The sequence below is a fragment of the Styela clava genome, chromosome 9 (genome assembly GCF_964204865.1).
Source record: "Styela clava chromosome 9, kaStyClav1.hap1.2, whole genome shotgun sequence".
Classification (NCBI taxonomy): Eukaryota; Metazoa; Chordata; class Ascidiacea; order Stolidobranchia; family Styelidae; genus Styela; species Styela clava.
Genome location: NC_135258.1, coordinates 1,236,057 through 1,256,919, shown reverse-complemented (window position 1 = coordinate 1,256,919; position 20,863 = coordinate 1,236,057). Strand labels below are relative to the sequence as shown.

Here is a 20,863-nt window from a genome sequence, read left to right as displayed (position 1 = left end):
TATTATTTTATCTCATGATTTCATAATGACCTCTGATGCCACGTGCATATGCAAAATATACTATTAAAAATATTCAGTTATTACTGTTCTTTATATGTAACTCGATGAATAAGAATAACTAGTATAACTGTGGCAATGGCTATTTAAGGTCTGGAAATAGAAAGATAACAGTGTTGATTGCGAGACCGTGAACTCACGATACAAGTCGACACGGGTTAAGTACGAATTCGCGTCAATCGATGTGTTGAGATGTGATAGCGGTTAATAAATAACGTTCTATTTAGATCCGGGGTCCACAAATGGTGGGGCGCGTCCCACAAGGGTTGTAGACAATTGTGGATGCGTGAAGCTAATTGAAGTGTTTTTGAATAAAACATACTTTCGCCTTACAATCTGTTTTTGAAGCTTATTGTTAGCTAGTTATTTTTCAAGATGGGGCACAAGACAAATTCTAAAAAAGGGAGCGCGGATAAAAATCATAGATTTTTACGGTCACATACCTGGTACACATACTACGTTTCGGTATCCGCCATCTTGGTTCGCATACTTCGGGAGTACCCAAAAAAACAAAGGCATTAATTAAATTTGACAACGGCAGCATTGAAATGTTCCCAAAAGGCGGGTGGCCACGATCAATTCGGTTATCTAAGTGAAAGTGTCCATCTTAGCGGGAAGAATATTTGTTTTTCTTGTAGTTTTTCCCCCTGCATGAGAAAGGTAATGGGTCACAGGATTTTTGGGCAATGAAAATGGTCCACAAAAGAAGAAATGTTAAGAAAACTACTCTAGTAAGACCCAAGCTGAACAGCCAAGCGATAACTTTGCAATATTAGTAGATTAACTGCTGATAATTAAAAGTCAACTCCCGACGTGGAATTTTATCGAGTTTAATCATTTGAAAAACATGCGTGGGAGGGATGCGTAGAAAGTACCTGTTTAATGAAGAGTTCAAAGAGTTTGATATGAACACGGACCTAAACAAGCGGCTATTGACATTTTTTTATATGACGTAATATAAAGACGATTCGGTATTGTCTTATTTTAATATGACGTATTCATAGGACGTAATATAATGACAATTCAGCTCTATCTTATTTTTATGTGACGTAATATAATGACGGTTCGGTTCGGCATCAACTTATTTTCATATGACGTTTTTATATGACGCAATCATATGACGTAATATGTTGACTATTCGAAGACAACATAGTTAAGTCTAACATTTTAACCACTAGGACATACGCATATGGATGATCCCACAAGCATCAATTCCGTGTTTATTTCCGTAACAATGATCAATCAGCATTAAGTAAACAATGACGTAACAATTGCAATTTGTTTTGCTCAGACAGATATTCAAGCGTGGTTTTGAACATCAAGATTGGCTTATTTTAAAAATTGACTTGTGGTTTCGTCCGTTGTTTGTAAATTACAAGTTATGTTCTCAAAAATTAGTTGTAAATAACGTATTTTAGTTGCCATTATGTCTTCCGCGGAGTTTTTTTTTAGTTTAGTTGCAATAATCAAAAATTAGTCCCTTAAACGCTGCGATAGACTAGCCTAAAATTATAAATCAATACCTAAAAGCGGCATTTGGTTGAATATTTTTAATAAAAATATGTTTTTTTAACATGTAAACTAGTACAATAGTAAAGTATAGGGTACATTATCTGGGTTCAAGGGTCGGGGAAACGTCCATACCTATATATAGCCTAATAGTGAGAAAACAGTATGGTGGAAAATTCGCAATTTGTGCCGTCATATGCAACTCTTTTCTAATTTTATTTTGTCTGCGTGATTGTATGTATTTGCGTGCGTGTGTGTTTTAATGAACTAAATACGCACTTCTTCTTTTATCAATACCTTTCATTCTAAAGTCTGTACGTTTTAAACCTTATTTGGGGTTTTGTTCGCTTTCCTGATTATCAGTTTTATTTTGTTTTTATCTCGGCGTGTGCAACCTTCAATACGGAAGGGCCAGATACAAATAACTGAGTTAAACCATTTAACATAGGCTTTCTAGTAGTTGCACATACAAAAATGTTGGTTGCTGATCTCATGACATGCGTTGTTAGCACAAGCTAGCTGTGATAGCATTGTAACGTCTTATGCATATATGATAAACTGGTATAGGAATTGAAATTACTAAATTGAAACTCGTTTCGCGGCCGCACAATTTTCCGCATTCGGGCCGCGGGCTGCTCACCCCCGTAATTATCAATTATTTCGTCGTCTTTTATGCTGATTATGGAGTCAAAATAAACTTAAATTCTTACTAACAACTTGACTTGAAAATTCGTGACGACATATGTAACAACTTGACGTGTTTTACAAAAACATGACGTCATATGCAACAACCTGACGTATGTTACCAAAGCGCGACGTCATATCACAAACATGGTGCCTTTTTATGCGTTACGTCATATGCGACAACTTGACGTGTTTTACAAAAACATGACGTAATATCCAACAAATTGACGTGTTTTACGAAAACATGACGCCATATGCAACAACTTGACGAGTTCTACGAAAACGTGACGTCATATGCAACAACTTGGACGTATTTCATCATGACGTCATATGCAACAACTTGGACGTAGTATCATCATGACGTCATATGTTTGTTACGTCATACTGAAGCTTCATGCGTTTACACAGAACTAAAACTTAGACAAGTATGTAGATATACCTAGGTCAATTGAGAGTTAACCGTGATTATTACCAAATGCCACCCGCTGTTCTTATGTGTCGTCTCGGCAAAGGTAATCCATTATAATTGCCTCCAGGTTTTTATGTCTCGGTTTTCCGATTGTTCGAGCATTATTAAATCCGGACAAATTTCGCTCATTTAATCTTTGCGGTCATGTATTGTTAGGCATGGCCATCTATGATGCGTGATTGAATTTATGTTTAAATTTTTGCTTGATCATGTGACATTTTATACGATTTTCAATCCGAATAATGATGCGTATAAGCAGGTGGAACGGAATCTTTTCATTTCGGTGTATTTTCTCAATTTTTTACACCCCGGGTGATACGGTGAGCATGGGATATGAACCCGAGACCTATAACTTGAACACCTTTATCAATTTCAACAACGAGTATAACCCTGTGTTGCAACATGGTTAATTAAACATTTTTACTGCTTAAAAAGATCTCATTAAAGAAATAGTTGTCAAATCACGACCTATTGTCAGATTGGCATCTAAGAGATACTGAAATCAGTAGCGTGGCCAAGAATTTTTAGACAATTCGGGGGTTCTGATATATTGGGGCTCCTGAAGTATGCGAACCAAGATGGCGGACATCGAAATGTAATATGTGTACTAGGTTAGGGTTAGGCCATAATTTTAGGTATAAATACTACGGGAGGCGCTTGGCTAGTCTTCGAACTGATAATAGGACTAAAATAAGGAAAATTGGAAGAAAATTATCGCCTAACCCTAACTTGTTACCCATGCTACGTTTCGATGTCCGCCATCTTGGTTCGCATACTTCAGGAGCACCGATATATTTAATCGCCAAGTTATACCGTATCAGCTCTCCGGCAGAGTTTCCCAAACTTTTTGGGTCCCGGGCTCCTGTTTGTGAATTTTATTTCTGACGGCCCCCATGCTGTGTCGTATCAATTTCTGTGCCTAACCAACGAGAAAGGATAATGTTTCCTTTGACGAAATAAAACTCATGAAAGTCTGATTTAATACATATTGAAGTTAGAATACTCGGATCTATTTGCTACCTGATATCCGGACTGTTGTTGATGATTGAACACATGGACCTAATTTAATTGTGTTTATAACTACAGTGTCACACAATTAACTGAATTTCATTTCATGCCCTTTTCTTGCAGCAACAGTAACGGTGAAATGTATATGTTTCAGAATATCTTCATATCGTTGCGGACCCCCTGTTCAGTCATTACGGACCCACAGGGGTCCGCGGGCCCCAGTTTGGGAAACCCTGAGCTAGCGATCTGTGAGTAGGGCTGGGCATTTCGAATCGAATATTCGAATCGAATAGTAAATTATTCGAATCGGTTAAGAGCAAATTTTCGAATCGCCGCCATCTTGTTTTACCCTTTTCGCCAATGGTCGAGGTAAATTTCTCAATTTTTTTTTCATTGAAAACATATTTTTCCAACACAATTCTGACATATGACTCTTTTCTGCATTGAGGTATTTATGAAAATGTTTCTATGTTTTCAGTAATTTATGTGTCTGGAGGACCTAAAATGATAAGAAAGTTACATACATTATCATACCTTCCAAGTATTCGAGATTCGATTCGATTCGAAAAAATTATTCGATTCGATTCTGAAATCATCAGGTATTCGAAAATGCCCAGCCCCATCTGTGAGTTGTCAACAATCTTGAGGGCCTAATCTAAAATACGTTTTAAGCTACGATAAATTGCTATGTATGAAACATATGATACAAACCAAATTCTTTTTTCTCATAGGGTTCTACAATTTTGAACGAAACTATATGGGAAGAATCATTGTGGTGAATTACACTACAAATTTCTGAATGAAAAACTAACTAAACTACATGACAGAGAAATTTTTTATCACCAGTAAGCTTGCTATGGACAATATACCAATAACTTAGATTAGGGTCCGTGCATCATAAAAAAGTATTCGATAATGCAGTGATGACCTCCACTTTAATAAAGACTAAACGAGAATATCGGTCGGAGACCGAAGACTTATCGATCGAAACTGCGGTTTCGATTCATGAGTCTATAGTGACACCGCGTGTCCCATCACTAATTAGTTAATAACTCGCTAATTATACGACATAATTCATCCAAAATCAATAGGCGTCTGGTCCGAGATATTATGAATGCACATGCAAAATTCAACGGATTCAACCTCGCCCTCGTGAGATATCGCGTGCATCTAACAGACAAACAGACAAACACCTATCAACATATTTACCGATCTAAAGATCGATAAGTAACAAATAGTCACATAGACTATAGAGAGCTGCTATGCCCGTGAAATCACCTCAAGTCAGTGTTTCCCAACCTTTTTCTTTTCAAGCAATTCAAATTTAAAAAAAAAAGTAAAATCTCGCAACCCAAGAATTTGCTCAACTACTGAACGTCATGTAGTAATTCTATGTCCGCAAAATTAATTTATTAATAACAAACAATCGTTTTCACATAGCATTCATATTGCCAGAAATTACTTTAAAGTGAGAAAGCTGTGCTTGTTGGCCATAAGAGTTCGGAAACGTAGCGTAACTTAATTTAGGCAAAATAGATGCTGCCGAATTATTTTTGAAGATATGTATTAAGGGCATCATCATCAGAACCTCGCCCCGGGCAACAGAAAAGTTGCACGTCCCTTGTGTGTAATTAATACTCAGCGCGGAATGCGTAGGAATAGATATGATTCGACGCGAAACGGCGTAATCAACTCAATACCGCCAAATAGCGAAGTAAAATTTTTTGGCGTAGCATTTCTTGCTAGATTAATCCAAGTATCAGTTACGTAGTGGAGTAATTCGAGAATTTTGCTATGACGCTAGTGCGTCGCGAAAATTAAAATAATTGTGTAAATATGATTGAATATTTTACATATTGTATTCATCATAAATGTTTTAATGTTTATTATTTTAAATGCTGTGTATATGAATCAAAAAATTAAACGTAACAATAGAGGTAGGTACTTCTTGCTGCAATTTCGCGAGCTTCATTTTTCTGCGGAATCGAGTTTAGCGAGAACAAGTGATTTTATTTGCATTTCAAAGGATAATCAGACATAGACGAGGAGGAAGAGTGTGTCTACATGTTTACTAACAAAGGCATAAAGTTGGCTACTTAACGATCACCAAATCGAGTTTATTTAAAAGCAGATTTTTTTTCTTGTAAGTACGCTGTGAGGGTTTCCCTTGATAATTTGGCGCAGCACGAACAAAACGTTTGGGAGCCGCTGTTGTAGACGTTAGACCTGATGTTTCGCTATTTTACATAAGTAGGCCCCGAGTCCTCTGGCAAAAGCGCTATCTTGTCGTAGAGATGTAACCAAATAGTAGTTAAATACTTGAGATAATATTTCCAAAAGAAGGTTTATTAGGTTATATTTTGCGTTTTCTTTTCAAATAAAAAAAATTTAAATTAATAATTCAGTGACGTCACGTTTTGAGTTTTTCTAAAATATTGTGTAATTCTTTTAATTGTGATGTCATTCTTCGTTGACTTTTCCTAAATTGTTCGTTCATTTCCGCCATTTGGTTATTGAGTGAAGAAATTGCCTCCGCTACAAGTCGCAACTGAGCATTGTTGGGTCCTCCCCAATTGTCTGCTGATCTGTCCATGAGATGCATCCTGTAAAATGAATATTGCTTATACACGGTGACGTCATAATAAAAACACGTGACCTCATAATACTATTTGAAAACGCGAGAGACGTGCAATAATTATATACCGATTATGAGTCATAATAATGGAATAGTGACGCCTTAATACTGTCTCATACAAGAGACGTCATGGTTCAATTCTCTCTCCTCTTAAGAAATATCATAAATACTTGCGTTACGCGATGAGTGTCGTCAAATACCTATTATGAGTCATAGTATGCGGATAGTGACGTCATAATACTGCATATAACGAGGAATGTCCTGGTTCAATGCTATCTCCTCCTCAGAAATATGATGAATACTTACGCTGCCAAAGGAGCGATTGTCTCATCTTCATGTCGGATGAAACTAGGCTGCAAAGAAAAGAGGATGAATTTTACATTTCCAGTGATGTAGAGAGTTGTAAACACTAAACTGCGAATTTGGAAAACTTCTGGGATAGCCAAGTTGTAACGGAACTTTATTAAATTCGATCATTGTGTTTCCAGAGCATTCTAAAACGTCATATATTTTGAATAGATACATTAGAGCAGTGGTTCCCAAACCGCGGCTCGCAGGCCATATATGTCCCGCGTAACTATTCAATATGGCCCGCCGAACTCAAGAGAAATAGTTTATCCTCAAATGGCTTTGGGAACCACTGCATTAGAATCGGGGTGAGATCATGAAACAAAGATCAAAACTAACCGATCCTGCATAGCGTACAGAGGACGTAACAGCCCTTACTTACCCTAAGATTCGGGGTTGGCAGGAGATGTGAGCTTCGCTGTTCCCTGCAAAATAAAAACATTCTGATCTGACCAGATTAAAATAAAAAATGTTATAAATTCTCATATATTAAGTTTGACAATAAGTTGAAAAGCAGGAGAAAAGAAAAATCCGCCACATTCGACTAAAGATCATCATTTGGAAGAACCGCATTATTAACTAACACCGGTACTTGTTGTTCATTGTGTTTAATACGTCAGAAGACTCGGATTGATCATTTATTAAAAACAGCAACTCTAGCACTTTGAATAACAGAGCATCAGACACAACTGAAAAGCGACGAGACTTCAAGTCCAGCGGCCGAAGAAGAGAGCAAGAGATATAATTTCTCTCGCACGTATAGTGAATGAGTGATCGGGGTGTTGAAATGCGAATTTGGACAATATTTGAACCCGACAAAACAGCATTGAATGAGGCGTACGCATATACATATAAATAATGGCGCTCCGAAAGAATTCGTACCAAGATGACGCACAACCTGAACAACCCTCAACCTGGTACACATAATATGTTCAGGTTGTGCGCCATCTTGATACGAATACTTCGAGAGCACCAAAATATATATATACACAACATAAACACAGACATTATGACTCGTGACACTTGGTATTAACTTCACAGCCTTTTTTGAAAATCAGTAACGCACCTCACACACTTATTGCCCTAGGTCAATTATTGCCCTGGGTCATTAGATAATGAATACTTGAATCCCGACGTAGCGCTAAGCGTTAAGAATACGCTCGCCGCCGCACCTCTGATTACCCTGCGTGGGTTCGCAGGTTCAAATCGCACGTGCGAGACGATTGCTGGACTTTTCGCCGCCGTAGGGTGGTTCACGTAATCGCGTTTCGACTTCCTCCACCATCAAGTCCATGCCGTCGAAGATAAATACCTGGCTAACTTATCCCATACCCGACATGGAATGGTAACCGGACGAGAAGCCGTGGTTCGCCATATACTTAAGCCGTCTTATCGGGCTTCCTCTCCCCCGGGATAAATATGTAAACCCTATCCCTTCAAATGATGATTTAAGTAAAAAAATAATACTCACCAAACCAAATCTGCTACGGACTTTTTCGGTCTCTCTGGACTTTCTTTAGTAGACATTCTTCGCGCCATATTTCTGGCAACAATCAAAGTGTCTTCAGTGGAAAAGGTTGATTCCATCGACCTGCGGACTGGTGATAGAAAGAAATATTTCATACAAGCTTTTATAAGTACTTACAAAGTGAGGAAAGCTGATAAGTCGAGTTGGGGGTACACATAATGTGCTATGCCGCAGGAAGGAACAGGTTAGTCTTCGCATTGCAGTTTACTACGTATGCTTAACGCCTGGCTTTTCTCGATCTACTGCCAGTACCGGTAACGGAATGTGCCTTACAAATATCAATGCATTTCAAACGCCAATTATGGTCATATGGCTGATTTTGAACCAATGTATTTTAAAGCAAAATATCTTGAACTGAAATTACAAGGCACAACGGTGTGGCGCATCGCGCTAAGCGTTGTCAAGAATACGCTTGCCACCGCACCTCTAATTACCCCACGTGGGTTCGCAGGTTCGAATTCCACGAGGGAATGGTTATGTGCGAGAAGATTGCTGCTGGATTCCTCGCCGTCGTAGGGTGGTCCACGAAACGGTTACGTGAACCATTCTACAGCATTTTATCCCTCACGGAATTTGAACCGTCGTAAATATAAATTATGAAAGTCATAGCAAGTATTTTCAGATATTATACATACATCTGTCAATCTGTTTCACATAGGGCGCTGGTATAATTATAGCGAACCTCACACCAACCTCTATCACAATGCTGCCTTATACATTTCCAGTCCCAAACCGCCTTCTTGCAAGCTTTCTGAAGGAAAACTGTTCGTGCATTTCTCCTCTCCCCACACTGTTGGTAATGAAACAATCTCCATGCTGCCTGAATGCACATTGCGGCTTTCCGTCTCTCAAGGTTTCTGATCCCTGAAATTTGCAGATAAGGAATGTTATTGGACACGAAATAGACCTATGGATTGTTTAGTTATTATTATTGTTATTCTTGATCGGCATGTTAGTTCGCAATTCTTTTTGTTGTGAAATATCGCCTTCCTTATTAAATACTAGACAAATTGCAGTTGATTACCCGAAGTCAAGCAAGCTATTTCTCTCGTTTTCTCGTCGTTGCAATCCCGATACGAGAGAGATCGCTGGTGTTATTGAGTTCGTTTTCGTCGGCGCAATTGACGTTTCAGGCGATCATAGCTATACTTTGGTAAACTATTTGGCGAGATTGTGACGTAATCTTTGGATGATGTAGTCAGGGGGGTGCGAATAACATATGCAAAAATGGTCATGACAAGCCCACTAGAAGTACTGTACACTACACCCGACTACTACTCACTCTGATGTTCTACCATCGCCAGAATTCTTCGTTCTTCTTGCGGCAACTCCATATATTTAGATATGACATTGACCCACAAAGCTGTCGTCACAATGCCGACCAGTGAAGCGAATCCAACAACCGCACGAGCTGGAACTGTATGAGGTCGCACTTCTCCGGAACCGAGGTTGGTTACCGTGACAACCATGAGCCAACACGCATCCTGTAGATGAATATAATTATTGAGATGAGATTGCGGCGCTTGAATGGAATAAACTATTTTTCGATGCCTGTTTTCTTTCATTTATTCCGAACAAAAACTGGAAACTCCTTACATATCGTTAGATATCAGTGGCTTCTTGTATAGGGCCCTGTTATAAGCGATATGCGACGTATGAACAGTAGGCCATCGGTTCCATTACATCATACTATGTTATTAGGTTCTCAAGGTACTTCCTATAGCTCCATAAATAATAGTCAACCTCTTCATGGGCTCCATAACACCAAAAGTTTGAGAACACCTGAACTAGATCACAAATAGTAAAGGTTAATAATAACAATTTCTCAACTTACCTGAAACGAAAGGGCATGTCCGTCCCTGTATTCAGCAAGCATGAGAAGATATGGCAACACTGCAATGACCGCAAGGTAGACGAACAATAACGATGTCTGTGGGTAGCGGAGGAAATATGTCTTCAGAAGGAAAGTGCCATGAATCTTGATTCTTGCTAGGTTGGATAGAACGTTGCCGAGTCTGTAAAAAGATGTTTCACGTTTTAATAAAACCAACGAACAAAAGAATAAATGGATTACAGTAATAGAATTGAACGAGTCACATTTAATTTAAACTATGACATTTTCCCATGGTCCAGAAAGAACTGCTTCGTCATGGGTGTAACCAGAAGTTTTCAAAATGGGGTTCTGAAATATCTAGTTGCCAAGTCAGACAGTAACAGCCCGCGATTCCGATCCAGTAGCGTTCCAAGATTCCAAAATTTGCTATATGTGTGATGCAGAAAAATGCTTTATATTTGCTTTTCATTTAAAAAAGCGGTACACCCCTGTGCACCGTGGTCCTATATCGGGGACGAGGGCCCAGTTAAAAAAAATCTGATTAGGACACACAATCTCTTTCTTATTGTATAGTATGAACAAAAAAAAAGCGATGCTCAAATATATGGGCACGAAGCCTAAACGTTCTGCAGATTATACGACTAACCTAAACGTAACCGCCACAAGGTGCGCAATTTTTGATGACGTCATCACATCAAAAAATGTACCCCACGGGGCCCCAGTAAAATTTTCGAAATAAATCGAAGTAATATCCTTCTTGCGAAAATACAATCTCAAACCACCGACAATTTCAGAGCAATTGGTCCAGTTGTTAAATAAAAAGGCGTTTGTTTTACAAGAAGAAGAAAGTAATAATCAACTAACAACATGATGATCAACAACAACAAAATGTCAAAACGATCGTTATGTGGAGTTCGTGTCCACAAATAGTACATACCCGTGATATCTCAACTCGTTGCACTCTTTTAAAACCTTGACTCCAGTCACCACCGTTCTGATCCCAACCAGAAGTTGAAACTGCGGGTCAATCCAGGCGTCCATGAGAGGTGGAACGTGGAGGAATAATAATAGAGTCTTCAAAGCAAAGGACCTGAAAGATGTTTGAAACACAAGAGATCGATGCTCAAATAGTTTGGACTAGTTTGGATTTCTGTGAACTTGTGCAACAATTTCGGGAAATAGTGAATGCATGACTAACTGTTGAATATGGGTTAAATCTTAATCTGACATATAAAGAAATTTTAATGGGGGTAGGGCAAAACCAAGGTATAAACTGTGTTTTACTAAGTGCAAGATATTATATTTATAAATGTAAATTACGTAATGAGAGGCCTCAATTTGATCAATTTTTATATATGATAAAAAGTGTTTACAACTGAAAGAATTATTGCAACTAAAAAATGTAAACTGTCGAATCTTGTAAAAAAGTGGAAAATTATCATGAACTCATTTTTTAAAGTGCAATCGTATTTATATGTGTTTATAAAAAGTGATGTTTTCAATAAATAATAAAAACAAAAATAGTTTGGACTAGTAATGGTATGAACTGGTACACGCCGTAACAATGTCATAAATTTTAGATGAAATATCATACGAAATTTAGGTACAAGTGAAAGTAATAGCCTTCCAGCAAAAATAAAAATTTTTAACCACTGAAAATTTCAAATCAACTGCTCTAGTAGTTAATAAGAATAGCGAATTTCATACGGTAACAACAAAAATAAAAAGACCAACAACAACAACATAATAACCAAATGATTTATATGTCGTGTCCAAAAGTCTTAACATAGATTAGTGTTGGTGACATAAGGGTTTCCCCCATATCTTTTATCGACTTTATTGCCATCGGTATAGGGGATGAGAATACCTTAAGAAATTTTGTCGCATAAAATAAATATTATTGGGAGTGTGTTTTAAAGATATATTGCTGAATAGAACTCTAACACACGCTTTTAAAAAGCCATCAGTGAAGCTTTAAGGCTTAATGGTTAACAAAAAAAAATAATAACTTTAAAAATATCCAAGCAAAATGGGTGGGGCGGCAAGAAGGTTCCCAGTGCGCCGCGTCGAGTTGCTAAGTGCGCCGTGAACAGAGTTGTTTTAAATATAACTAAAATAGAATTGAATATTCATTATGGATGTTTTATTGTTTCTTATTTTAAATGCTTTGTATAGAAATCAATAAATTTGTTTTAACTTCCTATGTTGTTTACTTTTTGTTACATAGTTACGTAACACTAGAGACAGATACGCAAGCTGCAGTTTTCTGCTGAACCGAGTTTAGCGAACATGAGTGATTTTTTCAGCATTTCAAAGGAAAATCAGGCAGAAGTGATGAAAAGTAGTAGACCTTTTGCCTTTATTTAGTCATATCAAAAATCCGGTCGTAGCCTGTATACCTCATACCTGTCTAGAATCGAACTCAAGGTCTCTAACTCTCATATACATACTTGATTTTTGGTGACTTGGCGAACTGACCGTCTTCAGGAAGATATCGCTTGAGTTTTAGAACATCGACCTCTGCAACGTAGTAAGACACACTGCAATATGTGCCAGCGATGCTGAGTACAGTGATAATTGCCTGAGAAAAATACTTTGGGTTAGAATAGCATTTTCATACTTCCTATACGGCGAGCTAGGCCGAAAAGGCAATCTAAGCATATGCGGAATTTGCCTCCCGTCCTGTTACCAGTCAATTTTATAAATGAAATTAGTTAACCAGTTATTTGTAAGCATGGCTCACTGCAAAGTAAGCTTCTGCGATGTCGTATAAAGGACGCGACAAAAAGTTGCCCATGTCTCAAACGTACACCTTTATACACAAAAAACGTTCGCGCACAGTGGGGAAAAAAACAATCGATAACAATGTGACAATGTTCAGATCTGAATCACTGCAGGTTAGTTTATTCCGAGTCCGGACCTTCTCCTACCACCCAGGTTCCAACAAAAAAAAATTAATTACAACCCCTCTCCGACACAAGAAGAATATTATCTTTGGCCATACTCCTCCTATCCAGTGACACATTGAATATTTCATAAACAAAACAATCACAACACCCCCCCCCCCCAAAAATATATATTTATAAATATTACCTTTGCCACTATTCCTACTACCCAGTAATCCATTGCGTAGGACTTATGTGCAAAAATCCATCGTTCAAAATACGTATTGTGACGTATCAGTTCGTCATAAATCGTTCGATTTATGAGGTCATCACGCATAACGTTATCTGGGTCAACCAACGCGGGACATGTTCTGAATATGAAACGAGTAAATGGTTAAATTTTTTGTCAGAAAGGCGAAAGGGGGAATCAGGCTATAGGCGGGATGGAGGTAAATCGAATTGTGTCACGTTCTTAATTTGTCGATATGAATCGTTTCGTTATTATGTTGTTACTTATCGATCTTAATATCGGTAAGTATATTGATAGGTGTTTGTTTGTTTGTTTGTCTGTTAGATACACGCGATATCTCACGAAAGCAAGGTTGAATCTCCAAATTTTGCATGTGCATTCATCATAGTTCGGAACAGAAGCCTATTAATTTTGGATGGATTATGTCGTATAATTAGCGAGTTATTGATAAATTAGCGATGGGACACACGGTGTCACTATGGAGTAAGACCACTGTCTTGGGGAATCCCCTAACCTTCGATCGATAAGTATTCGGTTTCCAACCGAATTCTAGTTGTTGTTCTTGTCGGTATTCTTCTTCTTCTTGTTATGTTAAAATCGCTTTTCTCATTCTCATTAATGGGTCAATTGTTTTGAAAGTTTCGGTGGTTAAAGATTTTTCTTCCATTTATTACTAAATTTTATATGAATTCTATGAGATCTGATATTTCATCAGAAATATCTCTATATTTTTATTTCTCACGCGAACGCGATTTTTAATCCGCCAAGCATGACGAACGTTTTCGATTTAACGCAACGCTACGCGAAACTCGGAGATTAATCGATGCGGGTAGGCTTTGTTGGACTTCGTGTCCATATATTTGAGCATCGTTCTCTTGTTATTACATAAAATCGCCTTTCTTATCTTATTTTTTTTTTATCTACTGGGATATTTGGTTTCAATTTCAGTTTTCTGTGTTTGTTAAAAAATATAGGTTTTATAACTAATTTTTGAAAATACAAAAGAAAATTGAAAAATCACACGCAAAACCGTAAAAAGTGTCTGAGCGACTTGTTACGAAATTGTTATGTCATTATTGTCCACTTCGCTGGTTGGTATACGTCATTGTGGGCCACTTTGCTGGTTGGTCATCGTTACGGAAATAAAAAAAAAGGAAATGTATTATCGGGTAACATTCATAGATTATATTGATTGGGTTTTTGTGCCACCGCTATCCTTTTCCTATGGCAGCGATTCTCATTGCAGTTTATTTATCTTCTGGATCTAGTTCAGCTAACGTAAGTAATTTTTTTTAGCATTTTAAAGGAAAATTACGCGGAGATGAGTAAGAAGATTTGACATTTTACTTTTATTCCGTGAGTCTACATGTTTACAAACTTTAAAAGCGTAAAGTATGCATTAACGATCACAAAATTAAGTTTTATTTAAAAGAAGCATTCTTTTTTCGTGTAAGCGTGTCGTGAGTTTTTTCCCTCGATAATTTGGCGCCGCACGGACTATAAGTTTAAAAACCACTTCCCTATGCGTTTGCATTGGCTGATTCGTGAAATGAAATAATGTAGGGAATCGATATAGCGATATTGCAAGGCTGCTGTAGCAAGAATGAAAATAAATGTTCTATGCGATCCAATCGAGAGCGTGACGAAAGTGTGACTAGCTATTGATCGGGTTCTGTGGCCGCTGTGGGATGAAGATATCTCCTTTCGGCGTTTCAGAAGTGTGTGTACCAATATGGAGGTAACTAATTTTGTTCGCCTATTTTACATCAAGTTGTGTAAAGGGACTGAAACCTATGGGCAGGGAGTATATTCACTCGGCTAACACAGACAGTCCCCGAACTCGTGATAGAACTAAATCAAGGAGAATCAGAATAAAATGATGGCCGAACCCTAACTTGGTGCACATTCTACGGGAGTACCTTCCTTTCTTCTATGTAAGTAAGTAAGCTTATTTTGATTTTTCGTTACAACAAAACAAATACGAAATCCAGGGCTAAACGAACAAATATACAGAAAACCTGAAAAGATTTAGGATGTTCTGATACACGTGCCCACTTACTCAAAACAACACATAAATTTAAAAAACGAAAGAGCGATGCTCAAATATACGGACACGAAGTGGTACAAGTATGCAATCTGTACCGGTAACGTATTGCAGCTAATTTTAAAGACGTCATCGCAACACAAAACAAGAGAGCGATGCTCAAATATACGGACAAGTAGAGTCACATAATTTTGATGACGTCATAGCAAAAAAAAGTAATAGCCTTCTGGAGAACATTTTTATCTTACACCTCTGAAAATTTCAAAGCAATTGGTCCAGTATTCGAAGAGAAAAGCCATTTATTCAAAACGTGTTGATGGAGACAAATAATAACAATAACAACAAAATTTTGAAACGATCGTTATGTCCACTACGTGTCCAAAAACGAATCCCATAGACGCTATAGAAGTTTTTGAAATAAATAAATAAAAGTGTTATTTTTCCATCGAGAAATACAATCTTTCACTACTGAAAATTCCAAAGCAATTGGTCCAGTAGTTAATGAGAAGAAAAGAGTGCTCCCGTAGTATGTGAATTACGATGGCGGACACCAGGACGTAGTTTGTGTATCAGGATAGGGTTAGGCCATAATTTTATTCTAATTTTCCTTATTTTCGTTCGGGGACTAGTCAAGTGACTGCCGTAGTATTTGTACCTGAAATTATGGCCTAACCCTAACCTGGTACACATACTACGTTCCGGTGTCCGCCATCTTGGTTCACATACTATTAGAATACCAAAAAAAAAAAAAATACTAACATTATTGTCAACAAAAAATGATTCAAACGTCCATTTCGTGTCTAAAAACGACGCGAAAGATCCTTTGGGCGCAAGTACTTAGGTGTGGAGTATAAATACACGATGCTTTCGCGCTTTGGGATGCGTATGCGTACAATGCAAGGATGCTGTAGCAAAATTGAACATGACTATCCTATGTGATTCAAGAGTCTATTTGCACAATAACACAGATGTTTAACTTGAGTTCCATACCTGAAATATCCTGATACATAAGTTTCTTCGCAGTTAAGAGTACGTGCTAGCACTCCTCTTGTTGATTTTGATGTTTCAATATCAACGACTGCGAGACAGCTCGCGGAAACCGCCATAGCGAACGATATTATCGCTAGAAGTCGCAAACGGGAATGTAATTCACGCAATCTGATGTCACGATCGATGAAATGGCTGTTGAAAAAAAAAAACGATAATTTCATTCAATGATGCATAACCTGGCAGCATTATCTTGCAAGTTAAGAAAACATCATATTCTGTCCAGCCACGCTCTATTGTTTTTTATGGCATTGAATGATTAGCAAGATTTGACTACGTTGCGTGCATATTCAAGTAGAAGCGCCAAAGGCTGGTGTCTTTGTTCGTGTTGAAGTTGGAGTCAATTTTTACTCAATCTAATGTCGAATATTTAAATTTCTCCAACTTAGAGTCGTATTGTGAGCCGGACCTTTTTACGAAGTCTATTTATGCAATGGCAAGTTCCTGTCAGGTATTTGTGGAGTGCATTCAGTCTAGATCAAATAGGAATAGATAACTTACAGATATAGCTGTCACGCGGGTTATATTCTGGGGTTCAAATTATGTGTAGGGCTGTAGGCACTGTAAGTTAGGACTAATTAAAGCTGAACCTGCTCTATTTACTTCAACCATCAAGTCATTGCCCTAACTCAGTGATTCCTTACACCTCAGATCCGAAGTTTGAAAAATCGACGACTCAAAAATGACGCAGTGTCAGTGTCAACTGAATTCATCAACTTGTAGACAAGCCAGTGATATTTAAACCATTTATTGAGTCAAGACTCGAATAACTCGTGAATCGATCCCACTCGCGATCCGGTGAGACTCCTATCCGACACTATTCTCACCTGAAGTCTTTATTTAAGGCTTGTTTGTGAATTTCTTCAGCCGTGTCAAGGACGGGTGATTCGGCCTGAAAAACTCCAGGGATTCTCTGGATAAACAAAATGGATATCACTATGATTGTCAATGGATTGGCATGTACAGGGAGACGGGTCGTTTGCACAAAAAAAAAAAGCAGTGAACAGATGAATTTTGTTTTTGTGAAGTTAAGCATAATTTCTGTCTGAAATTACATCGGAAAGAGACTTGGTTGACCGATTTTAACTTTTTGTGATGAAATAATTCATGGTAGAATCGTCTGTTGCGACAAATCATTTCACTATGATTGTCAATGAATCGGAATGTGTTGCACACAAAAGCAGTGGCCGATAACGGAAAGGTGAATTGTTTTTGTAGGGTTGAGCATAATTTCTGTCGACAAATTGCAGGGGCTTGGTTGCCCAATTATTTATTTTTTTGTGAAATAATGCATGGTAGAAGCGTCTGTTGCGCAAAATAATCTCGAGGTTCCAATTTTTGAATAAAATATGAGTTTCAAAGCTGGAGATTTATATCACTAAGATTTTCAATGCAATGCATGCATTGGGAAGCAGGTATATTTTACACAAAAGCAATCTGTAATCCAAAACCAAGGGAAGCAATCCCACAGACGAAAGTGCAACGGATTTTTTAATTTTTTGTGATAAAACAATGCATAGTAGAAGCGTCTGTTACGACAAAACAATCTCGAAATCCACATTTTTGAATAAATATGAGTTTTATCGCTGAAGATTCGTGGATTTCTGAAAGGCTTGGGCGAAAAAAACGTTAGTCATAAACCGATTTTGTTGCTAAATTGGTTAACGACCGCTGCACTGCCAATTTCAAATCATTAAAATGAAACTACATTAAATTAGACTTTCGGAAGCAAATTGAGTTCGAAACTATTCGAATCAAATTCGAACGAATATTCGATTTTGTCTAAATATCCTTACCTTGATGCTGAATGTTGGCACGGTAAAGCTCGGGCCTCCCGCTTCATTGATGTTTGTGACGTCATTACTGATGACGTCATTACTTTCTTGATTTCTTTGCCGATCCTGATTAGAACCAACTTTGACGTTCGGCATCTCCCTGTGTGAAAATGTTCATTTTGCACTTGGTAGAAAAATAGAGAGAGATACAGACCAATGAAAGTGTCCTTCAAACTTTTTTCACCACGACCTACGGTACTTCGCACGGCCAAATTTTCCCGACTCTATTTCGGGGATGGTGAGTATTGATTCCAAATCTTCCAAAATTTATCGATATTTTGTTTTAACATAAGTTATTGTCAAAAATGTTCGCACAGAAAAATACGGTAAAACACCGTATTATACAAAATGGCGATGGAGAAAGAGATACATAGGCCAGGGGCTGATATGCCTATATGCCTTGGATAACTTCGACAGCATAGTAAGTTCAGTTAATTACGAAATAGTATCACGAAAACTCTTATATTAGCAAAAAAATGCAGTTATTAGTGAGTGCGAGTATTTATAACCTCAACCGCAACAATGAATGGCCTCCACGAACAAAGTACTTTAATCAGTGAGTGTGATTTTTCATATATTATGGGAAAGGGAAGCGGGGTAACTGAAAATAATCCCATCCCTTCCTTTGATGCGTAATGCTGAGGTTTTAAACTGCCATCAAAATGTGGTTATCATACATAGGCTCGCTAACTTAACTGTTACTAATATGACTCTCTGAGAAAATTGCCGTATTTTGCAGACCACCGGATCATAAGTCGCACTGTCAATAAATTGCTTTAAATTGGGTTTTTATTCAGGAATAAGACGCAATGGACGATAAGGCGCGCCTGGTACTGCTTTTAATTATAGGCAGTAGCGCATAAAACATTATCTGCTCCATACATTAGATTAGGCACACCAGCTTATAAGACACACGTCGATTTTTGAGAAAATCTTGCACCGGGTTACAATGCACATTATCAATAAATTTGTTTTTATTCATATATAAGACGCAACTGGTACCGATACTGGTTTTTATTGTAGACAATAAAGCAAAATGCCCTCACTACCTGAGCCATATGTTAGGCGCATCGGCTTATATTGTAATTCGCACTGTTAATTTTTTAGAAGAAAAAAAAAAGGATTTAAAGCGCGCCCTATGTTCCGTAAAATACATTATATATGGGGCGATAACATAATAGTGCCGTCTAAGATATTTCTAAGGCTTCTTTTTCAAGCCTTACCGTGGAAAAAAAACTCAAATAAACCAAGAAATCTTACCTTGTTATATTTTGCGAACCTTCTTTCAACTGATTCTCAATTTCGACGTTTTTTCTTATTTCTAATATGATTTATGACGTCATAAACCTTCAGTGATATTACGCAGAAGTCGGTAATAGTATTATCTTATTATAAATAATAGTGTTTCTAAAATTTCCTAGTTTCTTGAGGGGGGGGATTAGTTGATGTCAATACTTGGTGACGTCATTGAAGATGTGTGCAAATTGCCAAGATAGAACAGATAGCGTCCAAGCACATGGACATTTATGAATGATACAAGATTTTTTTTTACATCTGAAAAATTGGGGGGTGCGGGTGTACGCCCCTCAACCCACTTCCTGGCTACGCCTCTGGTCGATCACACTGAATTCACACAATCCTGATCTTTTACTCTATTTTCTGCCAAGTGCGCCAGGGACAATTGATTGTTTAATATGCCCATATCCAACTTGTACTCGCAACAATCGAAATCGACTTATTTCAAAATCGCCACACAAGCTTTTCTGCAACAGTTTCTCAAACAAAATTCCGGTTCAAACCAGTTCCGTCCGATTCCGCAGACAACTTTCATCTGAATGTATGTCTTGTGTTAAAACTATCATATAACTTCAATTTCAAGATAGTTGTCAAAACTTGGTCAATAATTTTTCCAGCATTGCGACTCTGAACAAACTCATTATCGCATTGGTGATAGGCGATAGCAAGAGAATGCTAGATGCAATTCCAAGAGTCTGAACGAGTGCGAAAGGTTCGCTTGATTATTCTACGTTCCCAGGGGCTTAGGCAGGGTCGGAGTCCCCCCCCCTTGAAATGTGAAAAAACATATTCGCTTTTTCGTACATAGCAATTTTTCGGTGCTTGAAACGCTTTTTAAATCTCAAAGACTCTTGAAAACCAATGTTTTCTGGCCGGACCTGCTAGCTGTTGAGGTCTAACTTGACAATTAAAAATTTCAGAACCGCTCCCCCCATTGAAGATTCCTGGCTACTCACTCCCCTGTCCGTCACGATTCACGCAATTCTTCCTCCTTTACTCTATTTTTTGCAAAGAGCGCTTGGGTCAATTAATAAGGCCCATATTCAACTTGAACTGGTAACCAGAGAATGCCTTATTTTAAAATCGCCTCGCAAGCTTTTCTGCAACAGTTTCTCAAACAAAGTTCCGGTTAAAACCAGTTCCTGCCGCTACCACAAACAACTATCAACTGAATGTCTTTCTTGTTAAACCACGCTATCACTTTAATTTCGAGGTGGAATCAAAAAGGTATAAGGATCGATAATTCAGATTTTCTATTATTCTCAGTTACCCGGTGCAAAGCTTAGTGTTGGGGCGTTTAGGGTCAGACGTAAAAAATCTCTTTATCATACATATCAATTTTTCATAGCTTATAACTATCTTAGACCCATGAAAACAACGTTTTCCAGTCGAACCAGATGGCTTTTACGGTCTAACTTGGCTATTAGAAATGGC

General features: G+C 37.8%; 1 protein-coding gene across 1 annotated transcript; it reads right to left on the bottom strand.

The window, feature by feature from the left end:
- Positions 1 to 6,044: 6,044 nt before the first annotated feature.
- On the bottom strand, positions 6,045 to 19,539 carry LOC120339319 (uncharacterized). Its single transcript, XM_039407417.2, has 14 exons — positions 19,394 to 19,539; positions 18,095 to 18,233; positions 17,126 to 17,211; positions 16,242 to 16,433; positions 13,166 to 13,328; positions 12,523 to 12,653; positions 11,010 to 11,162; positions 10,073 to 10,253; positions 9,521 to 9,722; positions 8,932 to 9,102; positions 8,182 to 8,308; positions 7,093 to 7,135; positions 6,669 to 6,715; positions 6,045 to 6,330 (listed from the first exon to the last, which is right to left on the bottom strand). The coding sequence occupies exons 2-14, from the start codon at positions 18,227 to 18,229 to the stop codon at positions 6,138 to 6,140; spliced, it is 1,824 nt and encodes a 607-aa protein (XP_039263351.2). The 5' UTR covers positions 18,230 to 18,233; positions 19,394 to 19,539; the 3' UTR covers positions 6,045 to 6,137.
- Positions 19,540 to 20,863: the final 1,324 nt, after the last annotated feature.

What these genes read in the sequence shown, in the direction of transcription:
- LOC120339319 (XM_039407417.2), bottom strand. Translation starts at nt 18,229, where the DNA reads ATGCCGAACGTCAAAGTTGGTTCTAATCAGGATCGGCAAAGAAATCAA. An exon ending in TAGTAGGAATAGTGGCAAAG is followed by an intron (nt 12,654 to 13,165) that starts GTAATATTTATA and finishes TATTTTTCTCAG; the next exon opens with GCAATTATCACTGTACTCAG. An exon ending in AACGAGTTGAGATATCACGG is followed by an intron (nt 10,254 to 11,009) that starts GTATGTACTATT and finishes ATCTTTTTACAG; the next exon opens with ACTCGGCAACGTTCTATCCA.